General features: G+C 49.0%; 1 protein-coding gene across 8 annotated transcripts in view; it reads right to left on the bottom strand.

The window, feature by feature from the left end:
- The window catches only part of PPP2R5C (protein phosphatase 2 regulatory subunit B'gamma), a 121,964-nt gene that overhangs the window by 85,565 nt on the left and 15,966 nt on the right, over nucleotides 1–20,433 (bottom strand). The window contains exon 1 of one of the 8 annotated variants that reach the window (XM_059183136.1): nucleotides 7,491–7,700. The exons of 5 other annotated variants lie outside the window; for them this stretch is intronic. In XM_059183136.1, coding sequence (XP_059039119.1) covers nucleotides 7,491–7,584 — 94 coding nt within the window. In that variant the 5' untranslated portion in view covers nucleotides 7,585–7,700. Of the gene's footprint in view, nucleotides 1–7,490; nucleotides 7,701–20,433 lie in introns of those variants that run through there. 2 more of the 8 variants (XM_059183137.1, XM_059183138.1) reach the window with 2 other exon arrangements.

Raw genomic sequence — 20,433 nt, 5'->3', positions numbered from 1 at the left:
GGAATTCAACATATTTGGGATTTGACAACCAGACAGTAAACTTTCGGAAGTCAAATTTCCAGAGCATCAGAAGCCACACCTGCATTTAAATACAATGAAAGGGGGCAGGGGCGCCCGGGTGGCTCAGTGGGTTAAGCCTCTCCCTTCAGCTCAGGTCATGATCCCAGGGTCCTGTACTGGGCTCTCTGCTCGGTGGGGAGTGTGCTTCTCCTTCTCCCTCTCCTGCTTCCCCTGCTTTGCAAGCATGCGCACACTCTCTCTCTCTCAAATAAATAAAATCTTTAGGAAAAAAAATAAACACAACTACAGGGGAACACTAGGGAAGTCCCCCTGTTTGGGCCTCATCACAGATCATGTACCTCTGACTCTGAAAATAGCATTTTTCCTGAATGTTCTTGAAAGACCTTCTTCAAAAGCATGAACAACAGGGGGAGGGGAGGAATGGAAGCAAACGCCCTGTCTCCGGTTTCACCAAGCAGACCTGACCCACGAGAGCTGCAGGACTGAGCACAGGGGCCAGCGAGGCCACTGGGGTGGTGCCTGCCACGGTCTTACTTCTACACCAGGGCTAAGTGGGACACAGTCCACACTCCAGAATTCCTGACGCCGCTCCTTTCTTCACGGTGCTGAACCGGCAAAGCCAACTGTGGGAGGAGAAAAGGCGTGCTGAGCGGGGGAGGGAGGGAGAACAGGCTTCAAGATGAACCAACAGAGGTAACACGGCGGAAGGGAAAAAAAAACTGTGGTTAGATGCTGGGCTCTGAAGTCCACGTAGCAAAGGGGTGACAGGTTGTGGGGAGCTCGCAAAGCTTCAGGCCCCATTTTAAGCACTTCTTAAGCGTTTGCTCCTATTACCCTCATGAAATCCGGAGAGGCAGGGCACCTGATTCCCATTTCTAGGCACAGACTGAGCCAACTTGCCCAGGATGGCTCCGCTGGCTGGTGCAGGGGTGCGGGCTGGGGAGCTCGGAGCACCCCACCTCTCCCGTTCAGAAGGAACCCTGGTTTTATCTGCAAGTGTGCCCGAAAGGCTGTTCTGCTTTAAAAGACCAATAAAAATGCCAATAAACATCAAAGAAGGTGTACACCCCCAAAACACCGTTTGGGGAGATGGTGCTGCTGTCCGTGTGGCAACGTGCGGTCCCGGTTGTGCCCGCTGCCGCCCTCAGCGCTGGCCCACCGGGACGGCCGAACCCTCACCCGACTATTTCACCAACAGCTGCCCATGTGTCAACAGCGTGATAAAGGCGAAAAGAGAAAAAGCCAAAACTCGAACACGAAGACCACTGCTTCAGGAAACAATTTCTGAATAACCGAATTTCCTTTGTACATTTGTTCTGAAGCAGATCGCGCTCAGGGCACTTCCAACAGTCTGGAACAGCGGACCCCGGTGCAGAAGTCGAAGGGACCCTCGGACGCCCACTTCCTTACATCCCACAGTGCTTCTTATTTTAGCGTATTTGCTTTACGGCAATTTTTCTCTGTATTATCTCGAAAAAGTGGCAGAGCTCGTCACACGGCACTAAGTCACCTATCTTTGGTCCCTAAGAAGGAGGACTGTACCGACAATGTCCTCACACCTTCCCCGGACCCAGAAAACGGACAGGTGATTCCCCAGCACCCCATGTCCTTCTGCACTCAACTTTCTCCAACTGCCCCCAAGATGTCTTGCATAGGTTTTTGTTTTATTTTTTTAGAACAAAGACCTGATACAGATTCACTTACTGTATTTGTTATGTCTATTTATTTATTTATTTATTTAATAGAAGGGCTTTTAGTTTATGAACAATCCAAGGGCAAAAGCAAAACCAGATGTCACCGTGCTTTAGTTCTCTGTCCTTACAGACTCCAGTGTCCTTCCAAGCTGGGAAGAAATGACTTCCTCTCAGTGTGTTAATGGGAGAGACTGATCACCTGGTTCTGGAGCTCTCCATGTCTCCTCTGGCTTGGTGGTACTGCTTCTGTCTGCTCCGGAGGCAGGTTCGTCTGAAGCCAGGCCCAGCAGAGTGGTTCCCTAGGCCCACCTTTCTAACCAGTTCCGCTGGACAGCCTCTTGTGAGCCTGCCAACAACTGTTTGACGGATCCAGTAATTAGCTAGAAAATACACCATATCAACAGTAGCTGAACGGCCCCTTCAGAGAAACAGCTTCTTCTGTTCAATCCACCCACACTGACTGACTGAGTTGCACTTACACTCTAGGGACGGTGCTAGAGGTCACGACTGTGACCTTCCCCGGGACGCTTGCAATTCGTGGAGGTGGCCAGAAAAGGAGGCCATAATCAACACCTGGCAGATGGGGGGGGGTGAAACGGGGCGCGGGGAAGGGGAGGGTCGCGCCGAGAACGGACGGGTGCAGGGCAGCAAGCTCTCAGGGGGACGTGAGAGGAGTTCTGAACTCCAGCCTCGAACACATCACACTCGGGGAAAGAGAAGGTGCATGGGATGCAGAGGCTTTACAAACACCCATCATCCTGACGTGGGGGAGAGGGGAGCGCGCGACCTTGGACTCCAACTCCTTCGTTCTCTGTGGCCCTGGGCCAGGGGCTCCCCTGTTCTAGAACAGAGCAGGGATAATGCTTCACGATGCTGGACGGATTCAGTGAGGACACGGCCCTAACCTCACATGCCCCACGAGCGCTGACTCTCCTCCCGAACGGCCACAGGCAGCCGTTGGGGGACGAGTAGCGGTACAAGGGGCAGGGGCCCTGGCGACCCTGGGGAAGGGGGATGTTGGCACGTGTCTGGATGCTGGCAGGAACCAGTCTGTGTTCTCGAAAGCTCCTTCTGCTCGGCAGAGTGCCTTCTGCTTAGAAGAGTGCCGCTTTGCAACGGTTCGCGATGTATGGAACCAGAAGCCAGGTGAGAAGGACAACGCGCCCCAACCGCCTGGCCTGCGAGGAGTCCGTCCTCATCCAAGGTTTAAAAACACATGCCCTCTTCTTGGTTGTCAAGCTCGGGTCTTTATTTTTCTCCCATTCTTCATATTTTTGTGACAAAGTTCTGGGAGTTTAGTTTTTGCTGCAAGGCTGGAGACCTGATGGGAAAGCCCTTGGAAGACATTACCCCCAAGTTCAAGGGAGACTGATGAACAAAAGCCTGAGGACTTGACGAGAACACGCCCCACCCCAAGGGAGCTCCGTTACTTCGTTACCTTCCACACACCCTTGGGAAGACGAAAGAAATGACGTCATGTCCAGCATCGCTCTTGGTAAGCTTCAGAGGCGGATTTCTGGAAAGTTGCCACAGCGAGAGTTGCCACAGGTGCACCATGCCAGATGCCAGTGGAGCAGAACTCTAGAGCTGATCCGAGGCGCTAGGCAGAGAGAGGCTCCCGGGTCTGGTCACCCCTGAAACGCTGGGGGAACGTGGATACCGCTGGGCACGGTCCTCACTGTGATCACATCAGGCAGGAGGGCGCGACGTCCGGTGGGCCACCGGCCTCGCACAGGTGTGAGGAAACCAACTTCCGGAGTTGGACTCAACATCCCAAGAAAAATGGGTTCCCATAAAAGGGATCATTTACTCCTGAGTTCCCCGTGGGGCCACGGCTATGTCTCAGTCCTTCAGAGACAGACTCCTCAGCGGAGCGAGTTTCCGAACAAGTAGGACAAGATCCAAGCACTTAACATCTCTGGGGGCCGGAATCATGCCGCTGGAAAAGGGTCAAGAGCTCACTCCTCTCCGGCCGTGAACATCTTTTTGGATTGGCTATTCCTGCTTTAAACCTGGCTCTGGAAGGAACACATTTTACTACATGAACAGGCCGTTCAAAAACTCAGAGAATGGTCTAGAACAGTCTAGAATGGTCGGCAGGCTGGGTCCCATGGGCCAGGTCTGGTGGGCCGCTTGTTTTTGTAAATAATGCTTTACTGGGACACAGGCAGGCCTGTTCATTTACTTACTGCCCATGCCTGCTTTCACAGCCAAAAAGACTGATTTACAGGCACCGCGCGTTTCACTTGCCTCACAGATACTGTGTTTTTCACAAACTGAAGGTCTGTGGCGACCCTGCATCAGGCAGGTCTGTGGGCGCCGTTTTTCCAACAGCATTTTGCTCCCTTTGTGTCTCTGGGTCCCAGCTGGGTCATCCTCACGGCGTAACAAACTTGCTCGTCATTATTACGTTTGTGATGGTGACGTCAGTGACAACGGCTTTCTGAGGGCTCAGGCAACGGTTAGCACTTTTCAGCAATGAAGTATTTTTAAATGAAGGTAAGTGTGCACTGTTTTTGTCTGACACTAAATGGGCTAGAGCAGGGTGTGATGTGACTTCTAGAGACATTGGGAAACCAAAACCTTCACTAGACTTGATTTATGGTGACATGAGCTTTCCTGCGGGGGGCCTGGAACAGAACCTGCGTCCTCTCCGAGGTACGCCAGCCCTTCTCTGAACAAGTGTTGACCCCCGCCTAGACCCACGCTGTCACCACAGTGGCCACAGACACAACTGTCTATTGAAACTGTAAATAACTCTCATGAAATAAAGTCCAAAATCCAGTTTCTGAGTTGCACTGGCCACATTTTAAGAGCTCTGTGGTTAGATGTGGCCAGGGCTACCGCCACGGCCAGCTCAGAGAACGCTGCCACCAACACTGGCAGTTCTCTTGGACGGCGCTGGAAGATCAGGATATAAGTCATGGAGCTAAATTTACAGCCCCCAAGTACAGGTGACGCTCTCTCCTACTACAGACAGAAAAGTTTATGTAGATTTCAACAGTGTGTTCCTCGCAAGCGTCAACTTTTTTAGGATATGCTAATTCACCATATGGATGGCAAACTCCAGATTATTTAATAGAAGAGAACCACCCCGCCCACTGGGACAACCGAACAGTTTAGTGATTGGATTGATTTGTTTACCTGGGCCACCCACCCCGCAGGGGGCCACAGGGCTTGCTTCCCATTGTGAGTTAGGGACCTGCCTGGCACTGCGTGGAAGGGGAACTGGCAGATACACGTAAAATAAAGAAGTGGCACCCTGGGCACACAAATGTCATACACACGAGGGGCCATGCATAGTGGCAAAAGGTTCTACAAACTGCCAAAATTCCTATTTTAACGTAAGTTTTGTGTGTGTGTGTGTTTTGCTTTTTTGTTTTTTTAAACACGGCAAACAAAACAACTGGCTAGGTTTGGATTTTGGCTGACCACGTGCAGGCTGTGTGACCTTGGAAGGTCATTTTCCCTTCCGTGTGGAAGACCCTTCTCCTCCCTGAATGGAACCCTGGCACCCTGGAGAGGGAGGCAGCACTCAGCGTCGCCCCCTCCTGGCTCCCTCTCCCCAGCCTCTTCACGTCAGCCCCGCGTCCCTCGGGCATGGGGGGGGGCGCCTGCGTGGGTCTCTCCACAAAACCACTGGCTCTGGGGTGGCGCTGCACCCCTCAGTCCTGATTACTGACCCTCGGCACTGGATGTATACAGGAGAGCAGCCGCCTGCATGTTCAACGCGTCAAGAATGTAAAAACTGATAGAAGTAAAACGAATCTTGCCAAACTGCACACTGACATGTTCCTTTAAAAACTGCTTATGAGTAAACAGAGAGTTCTTCAAGTTTTGAAATTAGAAATTATTCCCGTTTCAATTAAAAGTTTTCAGTCCCTACAGGTTACTTGCTCTTAAAAACGTAAGTCTCTGGGGCCCCTGGGCGGCTCAGTTGGTTGAGCGACAGCTTTCAGCTCAGGTCATGATCCTGGAGTTCCAGGATCGAGTCCTGCATGGGGCTCCCTGCTTAGCAGGAGGTCTGCTTCTCCTTCTGCCCCTTCTCCCTCTCATGTTCTCTCTCTCTCATTTTCTCTCTCAAATAAATAAAAATCTTAAAACAAAACTTAAATCTCTTTCGGGTTAATACACTCCACTACTTATTCCCTCCACAGTTCGCAGTCACACTGACTCAACCAAAGGCAAAAAACCCAACCTGTGTACAATAAAGTCTTGGAATAAAAAAACAAGTGTGCTATAAATAATTGTCTCTAAAACCAAATGATTCCATTTCAGAAGATACTCAGTTCAAAAGATGACCAGTGCCTTAAGTGTCTACTAAAATCATAAAAAAAACCTCATGAACCAGAATAAATACCTATTTATAAGGTATCTTAAAATTATAAAAATTTATTTCATATGTAATAAAATGATCTTATGGCTAACTGGTTGGTATTTAAGAACTAATTTAAACCCAAGCACAATTACATTTTGCTTTTACCCATTTGGTTCCTGACATTAAAATATCTTAAATGCTGTCTGCGGTCAACACTGGCTCTTCCCCCGGCACACACAGTAAAACAGCGAATGTGTAGCCCAACCTACAAGTTGGTCACGGTGAGTATTAATTTTCACCAGCTTTATTAAGAGGGTTTGGAGAGAAAAGCAACACCCATTTTATTCTAACAGATTGAGTATTCGAGCGGTTTATCTTCCCGGGATACACCCTAGGACCTGAAAAATCTTGTCGGGCATTTTAGTCACACGGACTATTAGTCACCTGGAAACGGCGCCCCCACCCTTCTTTAACCCCGTCCGCAGAGGAGACTCTGACAGTGACAACTGGGTTGTCAGGGCGTAGCTGTGACATTATACATTTTAAAGTGATCTGATAAAGCTTAACGTCCATTTTCTGTCTCTCCCAATGATGAACAAAAAAATGTATGTCACCTTAACATGTGTTTTAAAATGCCAATTAAGTATACCCAGACACTTATATTTTAATACAATTATTATTAAAGACCACGGTCATTGTGTTCTTCAGCTCAATTCTGAACCCAAATTTTGTATGAACTACAAGAAGCAAGCGAGACCTACGTACGCATTGAAAACTTGTTGCCATTTTAAATTTCAGAGTCCGGTGTCCATACAGAACCTATTTAAATGCCAAATACGTCCTAGTCTTCCAGAACCCGCTCACATCGCAGACATTACGACCCACAATAGATTTCCGAATCTCAAAGCTCGGGCATGTTCCTCTTTGAGGCTCCCCAGGCAGCATGAAAACAACCCCCTTTAAAGGAAGTTCTCTTCCGATCATTTCTGCCTATTTCCTGAAGGCGATCCATCTTCCTTACGGAGCTGTGACCCCGGTGAGACGTTCCCCGCGCTAAGCGACCCAGATGTAACAGAAACTCCGCGGACCGACAACTTGGCCGGGCGCTGCCCGCCTGCCCGCCTCTCCTTCCCACCTCCACCCAATACCTTCCCCGGGCAGTGACTTCACATCCTTTGACATCAGCACGGCTCTGAAAGGGGGATGGGAGAGCGAGCCGAAAGCAGAAAAACCAGCTTTGAACTATGCGTGCAAGGCCTCTGTCCAGACTCCGATTCGGCCAGTCGTTCGTAAAATGCCAGCCCGCGGTGACACAGCCCACCTCCGCGGGCTCAGTGCGCAACGCAGCCGCACGGCCCTGCCGGCCAGGACTTCCTGCTCCTCTTATCTGAAGCACAATAGCCATTTATTAACTAACCACAGAAGGTTCCGATTCGGCGAAACCCACAGGAACTCACCTCGAATGTGGAGAAGGGCCACGGGCTGGAAAGGCCCGTTGGAGTTGGCCGCGTCCACCACCATCCTGCTGCCCGCCTTATTACATGTCCACATCTAGACTCCAGCGGGAAAGGCAATGGACTCCTTAAGGCAAGAAACCAGCCTCCATTTTAGTTTAAAAAAAAAGACAAACTGAAGCTCTGCAGCTGGAGGGAACTGGCTGCCCCGTGATGTCAGCAGGCATGGGGCTCGCTGATTGGCCAGAAGCTGCAACTTAAAATGACACTAAAAAAACTGCAAATGGAGAGAGAGCGCCTAGCTCGGCTGTCAGTGCGCGCGGCCGGCGGCGGGCGGCCGGCTGCCGGCTGCCGGCTCCCGCAGGCTTCGCTCCCTGCTAACTTCCAGCCCGAGAGCCCCTCTCCAGTGGTGCAGGGCTGAGGCCGGGGACATCCCCTCCCCCCAGCCGGCCCTACCCCGGATGGGGAGCGGCCGCGGACAAGCGTGTACCAGCTGCAGGGACTCCACCGCCGGCGCCCGGCCCCCCCAAACTCAGGGGCGCCCCGTTCCCGCCTGGCTGCTGGCGGCTCCAGGTTCCAGGTGCTCCAACATCTGACCCGGAGTTAGCACGCGGGCAACCCAGGTTCGTGGTGTTTAGGCAAGCCCAAGTCGCTGCTGGGGACTCAGGCTCAGCCTCCCCTATTGCCCAGTTATGAGCTGATCCTCAAACGCTGCCCTCCCCCAGGGATCTGGTGTTTTTATTGGAAAAATTCAGTTAAAAAATTACACGGGAAATGAAAGCTTCCTTAAATCGAGGAGCTAGAAAGCACTACAGATTAAAGGCAGTTAAAAGCGAGCTATAAAATGAAATGCAGTGTTTGCTTTTTATCTTAAAGATGGCAACACATTAGATACTTTGAAGTTGATAGAAATTTTCTTTAAGTTTAAAGTCTCTGAAACAGGCTCTTTCCCTTCTTTTTTTAATGGGGATAACTTTATTAAGATTTTATTTATTTATTTGACAGAGAGAGACATAGTGAGAGAGGGAGCACAAGCAGGGGGAGCGGGAGAGGGAGAAGCAGGCTTCCCGCTGAGCAGGGAGCCCAATGTGGGGCTCGATCCCAGGACCCCAGGATCATCACCTGAGCTGAAGGCTGACGTTTAATGACTGAACCACCCAGTTGTGGGTGGCTAAAATTAGCCTATGGGGCTAAATTTAAAAGCTTTATTTAGATCTTTCTTTTCTCCAGAAGGAGTTAATGTAAAAAGCTGTGCCAAGGAGACAGCATTTCTGGAGGATGAGGAGGGGATCAAAGAGATGACCCCCATTGAAAAGAAGTCTCCCTGCTAGTTAAAGCGAACTTCAGAGAAAGTCTCTGGCAGGCACAGTGGGAAACGGATTCCTCACTTCTTGACACACACAGACACTGTGTCCAAACCACATCTCTGCTCAGGCATTTTCCTATGGCTCCCCGACCTGAACGCCACTGCCAAAGTCCCCTGCTTCCCAGACCTCCTTCCCTATAGTAAGAAACACCCGAGACGCAAGGGGGTTGGCGGTGACGCCTGCAGGCTGGCACGCCCCACATTTCCAGGAGGGTGTGAACCACTACAACGGCCCAGGGTGTTCAGTAAGGCCCCAGAGCCAGTGTGCTCAATACTGACCACAAAAACAAATTTGTAAGAGCGAACCAAATCCCACCGGGGGCCTCCCTGTGTCCCAGGGCGGAAGGGTGCCGCTGGGTTCCAGAGCTGGTCACACAGTTATTTCTAATAAGCAGTAGGGACCAGTCCTTCGCCACCTGTACATACTTGGCCTCACACCTCTGCAAGTGGAACATGAACTGCCCGTGCTCTCAGGCAGGTCATGTGACTTTAAGTTCTGGCTGCTGACCCACTGGGTCTGTCCGACAGCGGGAAGGACAGCGCTCCGGGGACCGCCACCACCTTCTCACCGGGAAGCGATGCCCAGTGAACTTAGACGTGTGTGTGACTGGAAGGAGGGGTGCACAGGGGGCTGAGGAAGGGGTCCGGGGCAGGTGCTTCCTGCAGATCTGTACTTTAAACACAGAGACCTGTCCTCAAATGATCTGGTATTTCACAGGCGATGAGAAGGGGGCTGTGCCTGTCCCAAGACAGTGCTGATGAGCTAAAATGAAGAGATGAGGGGGAAAGACTCCTAGGATCTTTACGTAAAACATACAGATTCGAAGTCAATGAACAAGTGAAGAGGTTTCTTGATGTATTTTTCCTAATGATCTCAGATCAAAGGATCTCAACTTTATTAGTGATTCCCCCCCATTCTCTTTTGAAGCCTTGTGCATAGAAAGTAGTTCTTGAAAGAACTTAAGGACTAGGGGCGCCTGGGTGGCTCAATGGGCTAAGCCTCTGCCTTCAACTCAGGTCATGATCTCAGGGTCCTGGGATCGAGCCCCGCATCCGGGTCTCTGCTCAGCAGGGAGCCTGCTCCCCCCTCACTCTCTGCCTGCCTCTCTGCCTACTTGTGATCTGTCAAGAAAAGAAATAAAATCTTTAAAAAAAAAATAACTTAAGAACTGTGATCTAGGTATCATGATGAAATACACCCTGAGGGGCACCCTCTCTCTCCTTCTGACACTCTCTCCCTCTGTCAAATAAATAAATAAAATATTAAAAAAAAAAGAAGAAGAAAGAGATAAATACACCCTGAACATAAATAAGCAAAGAAACATATGAGCACTACGGAGTACTATGAAGTAATACGGAGTAATATGGAGAGAGGAAAAAACACTGGAACAGAGATACACAGAAGACAGGCTCCTGGTCTGGAAGGGTAAATACTATGAATATATTGCTGTTCATTTTCCCCCAAACTGATTTCCAGGTTTAGAGCAATTGCAGTCAAAATTTGGTTGGGTCTCTTTTGCTTTTTTCTTAACAAAACAGTTCTAAAGTTCCCCTGGAAATAAAAAGCAAGAGAATGAGATTACTTGTGAGTAAGGCTAGTCCTACCCACTGGGAAGCTTGTGAGTTCAGGCCGGTGTAATGAGAGGCTACGAAGCAGGTCAGATCCGTAAGACGAAGCCACAGGCCCCACGCCCCAGCAGGAAACTGTGTGTACCCAAGTGCATTATTATGACAAAGGATGACTCTCCAATCAGTGGAAAGGGGAAGATTAGTTAGATAACTGGTTGGAGATATAGGGATAAGCCAATTTAAGTCTTTGCACCAATATAAAATCTGAGATGTGTTGAATAAAAAACCAAACCCAAGCCCCCCCAACCCCCCAAATCCCTACAGCTTTGAGAAGGGAAGTGAGTATCAAGAGAATAGGACATTTACAGACAACAGACAAACCCTTCATGCGTGCTGCTCACACTGAAGAAATGTACAAATTTCTGGATGTTCCTTCCCTCAAGACCAGAGGAAAGACAGATGTTGCTTATAAAAAACAGGGCCTAGGAGTGCCTGGGTGGCTCAGTCAAGCATCTAGCTTCAGCTCAGGTCATGATCCCAGGGTCCTGGGATAGAGCCCCATATCGGGCTCCCTGCTCGGCAGGAGCCTGCCTCTCTCTCTCTCTCTCTTATGTCAAATAAATAAAACCTATTAAAACAAACAAACAAACAAAAAACAGGGCCTCAATGTTGATTCAGTTCACGAAAGAGCTATAACTCTTTCTTTTTATATATAAAAAAGTATTTCTCTGCCTCTCAAATCAGCAATAATTTCAACAAATGACAGTCACCCCCGCTGTAAAGGCGTGCTGTGACCCTGCCAACAAATCTGTACGTTGTCTGGATCCTTTCGGAATTAAAATTATCTGGCAAAGTGGATCAAGATTCTTTAAGTAATTTTACTCCTGGGAATCTATTCTAGAAATGTTTCTATTCTAGAAAAGTAGTAGTAGAATGTGCGTCACATTTTAATATTTTAAAAATTGTGCTAAAATATACACTATATAAAATTCACCCTCTTAACCACTTTTCAGCATATAGCTCAGTGGTATTAAGTCCATTTATAATGTCGTGCAGCTGCTACCACTGTCCACCCACAGAACTCTCTTCATCCTGTAAAACAACATTCCATCCCCATAAAACACTAACGCCCCATCCCCCCCTCTGGCCCCCCAGCCTCGGTCACCTCCTCCCCTCCCCCTGACCCCCGTTCTACTTCTATCTCTGTAGATCTGACCACTCCAGGGACCCATCCAAGGGGAATCAGTTGGTGTTTGTCCTGGGACTGGCTTACTTCCCTCAGTGAAACGTCCTCGAGGTCTGTCCCTGTCCTAGCAGGGGTCAGCACCTCCTTCCCTCATAAGGCTGAACAGACCACGTGCTGTCCCATTCATCCACAGATGGCCCTTCAGGCCGCCTCTGCCTCCGGGCTACTGTGAATAACAGGGGTGTGCCCGCGTCTATTTTCGGCCCCTCCTTCCAACTCCTTGGGGTGTACCCCAGAAGCGGAATCGCTGGGACATATGGCATTTCTATGTTTAACTCTTGGAGGAGCTGCTGTGCTTTTCCCCACAGCAGCAGCAGCATTTTCACTCCCACCAACAGTGCACAGGGCTCCAATTTCTCCACATCCTTACCAACACTGGTTGTTTTCTGTTTTTTTTTTTTTTTTCCCTTTGATAGTAGCCACACTAATGGATATGAAGTAGTATCTCACTGTGATTTTGTTTAGCATTTTCCTAACAGTTAGTGATGTTGATCATGTTTTCCTGTGCTTACTGGCCGTGTGTATGTCTTCTTTGGAGAAGTGTCTCTTTGAGTCCTTTGCTCATTTCTGAATCTGGTTTTCTTGTCATTGAGTTGTAGGAGTTCTTTACAGATTCTGGATATTAATTCCTTCTCAGATAAATGACTCCTATTTCCCCCATTCTCTGGATTGCCTTTTTACCTTGTTGATTGTGTTTTTTGGGGACAGGAATTTTAAGTTTTCATGTCAACCAAATTAACTGTTTTTGTTGCCTGTGGTTTTGGCACTGTCATTTTGAAGAAATCAGTAGCAAATTCAGTGCCATGAAGCTTTTCCTCTGATGGCTTGTAATCTCAGATTTTATATTTAAGTCGTTGATCTACACTGAATAACTTTTTTTAGAAGAAGATTTTATGTATTTGAGAGATTGCACGTGGGGGGAGGGGCAGAGGGAGAGGGAGAGAGAATGTCAAGCAGTCTGGGCTGAGCACAGACCCCGATGCGGGGCTCGATCCCATGACCCCGAGAGCCGAAACCAAGAGTCAGATGCTCACCCAGCTGAGCCACCCAGGCGCCCTGAACTACTCTCTGTGTATGGCGTGAGGCAGGGGTCCAACTTCATTCTTCTGCATGTGGACATCTGGTTCCACCTGGCCCTTTTGTTCAAAAGACCATCCTTCCCCCACTGAGTGGGTGGCATCCTTGCTGAAAACCATGTGATGGGTTTATTTCCCGGCTCTCTGGTTTACTCTGTACTGGTGTATATGTCTGTCTTTATGTTGGTCTCACACAGTTTTGATTACTGTGGCTTTGCAGGAAGTTTTAATATCAGGAAATATAAGACCTCCAAGTGTGGTGTTCTTTTCCAAAATTGCTTTGGTCATCTGGGGTCCCTGGAGATTCCATGTGAATTTTAGGATGGATTTTTCCATCTCTGGGAAAAAACACTGCTAGGATTTTGATAAGGGTCACGCTGAATGTGTGGATCTCTTTAGGCAGTACTGACATCCTGGCAGTTTTGTCTTCCAGTCCACGAACACAGGTGTCTGTCCAGTGATAGGCGTGGTCTTCAGTGTCTTGAAGCAGTGTTCCTAATTTCAGAGTACAAGTCTTCTACCTCCTTGGTTAATTCCTTGTATTTTCTTTCCTAGTGCAGCATATTTTTATTGATGATTGTAAAATACTAGAAATAACTTCAATGTCAAAGGGATTATCCCACACAATGAAATATTACACATCCATCAAAAATCTTTATAAGTATTTAAAATGAAAATCACTGGAAGGGGCAGCGTGTAAGTTTTCAGAAATAGTATGATCATAAAAAGAAACACTTCCCAAATTATCAGCTGTGGAGTGTTATGGCAATGGGTGCTTTTTCTTCCTGAAACTTCTGTATATTTTTCAGTATTGCTAAAATAAGCCTATAATACTTGGACAAAAATGACAAGTAACAGTTTTTAAAAAGACACACAGATGAAGTGAGCAGGGAGGAAGCCTCAGTGAACGTGGCCTGCTGGGCGCAGGCGAAGAACTGAGAATGGGCTGCGATGGGAAGTTTGACGCCCAAGGTGTGCCATTGGGATGCGTCCCCAAGGTTATGTAGGTAAAAACATGCAAACAAAAATGGGCCTAAATTGGGCAAGACAAACTGAACCAAGACAGTAGAGGATGTGGACTCCCTGTCTCAAAGAATCAGTCATGGACTAGTTCGTTTTTACCACCGTATCTGCCCGCTTCGCTGTGAATCTGGACCCTCACTGAAGCCACCAGGTCCCATTGGTTCCCGGAGCAGTGTCTTCACCGATGGCACAAGCCCTCTGTGGTGCTCCCAGAAGAGCCTCCCACCGTAGCCAGGCCCTGTCGCCGGGCTGTGAGTTCCTGCCACCTGGAGTGACCTGGGATGGTTCTAGACACTGGAGAAGTGGGGTGTATGTCATCTTCCAGCTCCTGGCTTGGGAGGGCGTGCAATGTTCTGTGTAACCTAACTGGGCTCCAGCCCTCCTGGGGCAGCCCTGCCCCCTGCCCTTCCCGCCGCGGCAGCTGCCCCACCAAGGGCCTGAGCCAATGCCGAGGGAGGAACGGCATCTTGTGGGCTCACGGAGGTTTGCCTTCCAGAACAGAGGGCGGACACATAGGACACACCTCCACAAGGTGTACCTAGTCCACATGACCTACCCTATGGCTCCATGTGTGCCCCCATCAAAGACGCACGTGCTGATGAGTACTGGGCATCCACGTAACTAACGGATCACTGAACATAACATCAAAAACTGATGGTGGACCACACAGTGGCTAAATAAACGTCAGAAGAAAAAAAAATGTAAATGCAGGCATCTTTGTGCTGTACCAAAGTATAGGCTTAAAAAGGAATTACTCAGGGTGCCTGGATGGCTCAGTGGGTTAAGCCTCTGCCTTCAGCTCAGGTCATGATCTCAGGGGCCTGGGATGGAGTCCCGCATCAGACTCTCTGCTCCCCCCCTCTCTGCCTGCCTCTCTGCCTACTTGTGATCTCTCTCTCTGTGTCAAACAAATAAAAAAATAAAATCTCAAAAATAAAGAAAAAGGAATTACTCTTTATTCCCTGGTCCCTCAATCACTTTGACTTGGTCTTTATTTAAAAGGAAACTGGCTGTAAATACAGCTCACTGATTTGATTTCTGATTTAGCATTTCAGAATAAAACTGTACAGCTTTCATGTTTCAGTTTAGCCTAAGGTTTTATTTTTCTTCTCCCAGGCAACTTCGTTGGCAAATTAAATGTGCTCATATCTTAGGGAAAAGTTTTGTAGTTCCTTTCTTTAAAAGAAAGTCGCGTGTGAGCCCTGCGCACTGTGGTGTTGTCACAGCAAAGCATGGCCGTTGTACGGGCTGGCACGATTTTTGAATTTATTTTTCTGAACTGGAAACCGTAGGAGCCTGGATGACGTCCTTTTGGTAGGGTGAGAGAGCTCACCTAAAACGTTTGGCTTCACTTAGAGTTTAAAATAGACTTTTTCCTGAGGCAGATCAAAGATATCTAGCATTCAGGTTGCCAGGGAATGTCTGCTTGCCAAAAAGCAAGGACAAAAGGGACAGCGCCGGTTGCCCCATGGATCTGTGTGAGTCCTGCGAGTGGAAAGCGTGGCCGGGCTGGCGCCCAGGGAAGGCCAGCGGGGTAAGTGGAGGAGACTGGGCAGGACTTACCCCAAGGGCTTGCTGTCGTTCTCCCCACAGCTGGACTGGAAAGCAGGGCAAGGGCTCCCAGCCCCTCCTGGTTCTGGGAAGGCATCGCACAAGGTGTACCTAGTCCACACGACCTACCCGACGGCTCGCACGCCAGCTGCTGGTAACAAGCCTCCTTCTCCCCGAGATGGAGGGAGTGGTGAGCCCGGGCTGGTTCCGCACACGAGTGGATGCCAGGGCGGTTCTCTGGAGGCTGAAGGGAGTGTGGAAGAAGCAGGCAAAGGGGCCGAAGGGCTTTCCAGTCCTCCCATAAAGTGTGTCTCCAGCGTCCTTGGAAGATGCTGGACCGGGCACCCAGACAGACACGCAGACAGCTTTGCCCTTGGGGACGCGTCCCGCAAGAGTAAGGCGTGCGGAGCGCTCTGCACCTGCGTGTCCGTGGACGGACGAATGGGCATATACGGTGGTCCAGCCACACCCTGGAGTAGTGCTAAGCCTTAAAAAGGAAGACATCCTGTCACCGGCTATAACACAGGTGATCCTTGAGGACACAAAGCTAAGAGAGAGAGAAGCCAGAGCCAGCAGGACACATTCTGGATGATCCCGCCTCCTGGAGGAGTCGAAATCACAGAGACAGAAAGGAGAAGGCAGTTGCGGGGGAGGGGGAGGGCAAGGGGAGGCGGGCACGGCAGGGGCAGGGTTCAGCTGCGGACAATGACCAGATGCTGGTGACGGGCGAACAGCACCGAGAATGTACTCACTGACACTGAAACGGACACTGATGCGTGGTTAGAATGAAAAATACTGCTTGATGTGTATTTTACCACAATTAGGAAAAAAGATGAAGCAGAGCGGAGAGGAAAGCCAGGTGTCTAGGGCCACGAGGGGCTGGACAGAGGCTGGGACCATCCAAGACACAGCGCGTGTGTGCGGTGACGAGCGGGGCGTGGGGTGCAGTGAGAAATCAAGGGGGTGTGCAGAGGGCCTGAGCCCAATATCAGATGTGAGACCACAGCTGGTTGGAGGCCAACTCCCAAGTTCTGCCCCGAGGCGGCTGGCAGAGGCCAGAGACAGACTGTCCCTTGCAGTAAAAGCCACCTCTGTGACTGCAGGAGAGCAGACAGGATAGTGTCACAGAAGGGCTGGGCTGGCTGACACAGCACCGGCTCTCGGTCATGCACACTGGGGGCTCTGGAGGCAGCTCTGTTGCCCAGCTGCTGAGAACAGAGCCAAGCGGAGCCTGAGTTGGAAGAGCGTGGTGGATCTGGGTCTGGGGCCACCTCTGGTCACTGTCATTGTCCTGGCCACCTCCCCCTGCTCCGGACAACCCAGGTGTTCAGGAAGTACTTGCTGTACCCCGGCACCTGCCTCACCATGCCCGGGGCCATCTCCTCTGTTGCCCTGGGCAGCCAGGAGCAGACACAGAGACCCACGCACAAGGCAGAAGACAGGACTGCTGAGAGCAGTCTCTCAGCCCGCCGGAATAAGGACAGGCGCTCTGGAAACTTCTCACACTGCACCGTTACCATTCTGCAACTAAAAGCCAAGAGGTGAAGCTCCTCTAAACTCATGTACATTTTGTCTTCAGGCAGGAAAAATGACCCGTGTGTATGGCCAAACTTTCAACGGTATCAGAAAACGAATTGCTCTGAAAAAGGTTATTATCACAAAACCAGGGCCATGTAAATTCTCCCAACAATAACATAGCAACTTCTTTCACAAAATCCCAAGTGCTTAGCAACTCCAGCTTGCTGTCCCAAGGCCTCCGGTTCACTGCTGCTCGTCTTCATTGCTTCTTCATGACCTGACTTCTCCCGGGCTCTTCTTTCCCACAAGAACCGCAGACAAGCTGCAGGCCGCACATCACCCAGGACATCTCCCTTTGTTTGGCATCGACCAAACACGGTGCGCACAGGGACTCATTTAGGGAGTTCGCTGAGTGAGAAGGGCCCAAAGACTACACTCAGCCTCCCTGCTAACTGGATGAAAATAGAAAATGCTACTTTGCCTTAACAGATGACTCAGATTTTAAATAACCCCAGTGTGGCAAAGGTGCGATGGGCCAGGCATCTCATCCAGTCAGGGGGAGCGTGTACGGTGCCACCTCCTGGGACAGCACCTGGCCAGTCTCTACAAAGGGGTTTTGAAAACACACAGGCTTTGGACCAGTACTTCCCTCCTCTGAGTCCAGCTTAAGGAACCATTCAAAGACATGAACAAAGGCAAAATATTTACATTACAGCACCATCTATCATGGCTGAAAGCCGAGGGCCATCACAGAACGGAGTGACACGGTTGTTTGAAAAACCCTGCTTCTGTTTCCACTCAAGTCAGGAACAACACACACACCTGCCTCTACCACTGCCTATGACAACTTACTGAAATTTTCACTCAGTTCAGGGGGAAGACACTGGCAGGATTCTCAGAACGAGGGCGTGAGGTTATCATTACGTGCAGATCTCATTAGACACCTGGGACATCCAGAAGAACCAACTGAAAACTACCGTCAACAGCAAGATAAGTCAGTGGGAAAGCAGGATGCGAAAGCGAGACACCGAAATCAGCTGCCTTCGTATAAATGATCCCCTACTCAGAAGACACAAGAACAACCACAGTAAGAGTATCAGGGCAGAAAACTTAGTAAGAATTGTGCAAAACCCACATGATGGATACTTTAAGAACATCCCGAAGGAAATGAAAGTGGACTTGGCACAGCCCATTCTTAGGCCAGAGGACGCAAACAATTCTAAAGACGCCAACCCCGTCCCCTCCCCGTCCCCGGACATTTAACACATGTGACAGATCCTGATAAAAACACTTTTTCTGCAATGAAAGGAGTCACTTCAAAGTTCCTACTGTTTGTGACGGTATCAGTATTATTGCTGTGAATTATTTTAATAGGATATAGCAATAATTCTGTCAATGATCTTCAAAACCAAGATTTTCAGTGTAAAAGAGAAAAAACTGAAGACTCAAGAAACACATGAAAACACCATAATGTTAAGGCTGAACTGAAAAGTCAATATGAACGTAGCATTCCTACGTATATAGACTCATATCCCACCTCCCTCCGTCGACAGCACCTAAAAGCATCATCGGTCCGATAGCAACAAGCACCCCTACTCCCCTCCCCAGATTTTGGTCCCTAAAGTCAGTCCTCACTGAAAGGAATTGGGGCTCTCTGAAAGTGGCCGATTCTAAGTCTGGGGCAAAGAAGCTACCAAATGAGACTAGGGAACATCTTACTGTGTCAGAAATCAAGGAATCAAAATTAAATGTGTCCCTGTCAAAAAATACACACATATCAACCCAAAGAATACCCAGTGGTTAAAATTTTGTATCCCTACATCGTAAAAATAATGATTTTAGCAAGCTGAAGCATGCTGAAATCAAATAAAAATACCCAAGTCCATACTGCTATTCAAAAAAGAAGAGAAAATCAGAAAAACCTTTAGTTTCCACCATCTGAGGAAAGTGTAAGTAAAAGGCAGAGTGTCAAGCCTATCCTGACGTTCAGGAGAAGCTGTATGTCAAGCCAAGTGTCTCTAGCTGCTGAGAAACAGCTCTGCTGTCAGAAGAGCGCCAGCTTAACTGATGACTCTCTAGCAAGGCTGCTGAGTCAAGTGAGGGCTCCGCCATGGGTACACGGTACTGGCATGGTGCTGGTGGGGACAGGCCAGCAGGAGGCCACAGCCTACCTTGCAGATCACTACCGTGCTTTTAGCCAGCCCAGCTGCAGAGGGAAGGGTCAGGTCTTACGGAGAGATCAATCCACCACCATCACCCTAATAGTCCGTCCACTGGATGAATATCCTGCACTAATGTCTCCTGGGTTCTACAGCACTGTGTCTGATGTACTCCACCCAGAAAAGGTTTCTGTTTCCTGGAATAAGCAGGACATTAAAAAAAAAAAAAAAAGATTTTATTCATTCATTTGACAGAGGTCACAAGTAGGCAGAGAGGCAGGCAGAGGGGGAAGGAGGCTCCCCACCGAGCAGAGAGCCCAATGTGGGGCTCGATCCCAGGACCCAGGGATCATGACCTGAGCTGAAGGTAGAGGCTTTAACCCACTGAGCCACGCAGGCACCACTAAGCAGGACATTTTATGGGACAACTGGCTTGACTAATTTAACAAGTTGTAAGAAACTCGTGCTAAGATTTATAACACGCCCAGACTGCCAATGGCATCTGGCAGAAACAGCAAAAATAAATCCCTGCAGAAGAAGATTCTTTCTTTCTTTCTTTTTTAAGATTTTATTTATTTATTTGAGAGACAGAGAGAGTGAGAGAGAGAGCATGAGAGAGGAGAGGGTCCGAGGGAGAAGCAGACTCCCCACTGAGCGGGGAGCCCGATGTGGGACCCGATTCCGGGACTCCGGGATTACGATCTGAGCCCAAGGCAGTTGCTTAACCAACGAGCCAGCCAGGTGCCTGAAGATATTTTCGTTTTAGGTTTGGACTTATTTTAAATAGTTGACTTCAACGACCAGCATACGGTAGAAAACAGGTACTCAAGGAAGGAAGACTGAATGAACAAAGTCTGGCAAGGATGATAACATCATTTGACGTAGACGGCGAAGCTGTGGTGTTTACGCCACCCACAGAGACGGAAGAACAGAAAAATAGGAAAAAGTCATACTACAGGTGAAAAACGTAACTTCTGTAAATGAAAAAGGATGTCTGAGATGAAAAGCTCAACAAGCGGAGTCTGGCCCATACAACACAGACCTGCAGAGTCCCAGCAAGGTGACAGAAGTTAAGCGTGGTGTTCAGAGATTGTGTGAGCAACTCAGCAAGGTAATTTTATGTCTATTGGCTATAATAACACGAAATGCTGAATTTTATATTTCATTGGTATGGTTATTTATTTTCACTGTATATTATGAAGGTATTCCTCCCATGAAGGGTTGAAAATTAGAAGAAAGAAAACCGGTCCTTCATCAGCCATAATGTAAGAAGACCCTCTCATCGAAAATATAGCGTGGGAAGTCAAAAAGCTGGAGAAACACAGGGGAGGAATAAAAAGACAGTAAATGAAAAAGCCCAATACATATTTGTTTAAAGCCAAAGGAAAAAGGAGACGAATGCAGAAGCTATAAGGGCCGGGAGCCTTCCAGGCCGGAG

Source organism: Mustela lutreola, chromosome 7 (assembly GCF_030435805.1).
Source record: "Mustela lutreola isolate mMusLut2 chromosome 7, mMusLut2.pri, whole genome shotgun sequence".
Classification (NCBI taxonomy): Eukaryota; Metazoa; Chordata; class Mammalia; order Carnivora; family Mustelidae; genus Mustela; species Mustela lutreola.
Note: the sequence above shows the minus strand (reverse complement) of the source record. Positions and strands in the feature narration are given on the sequence as shown.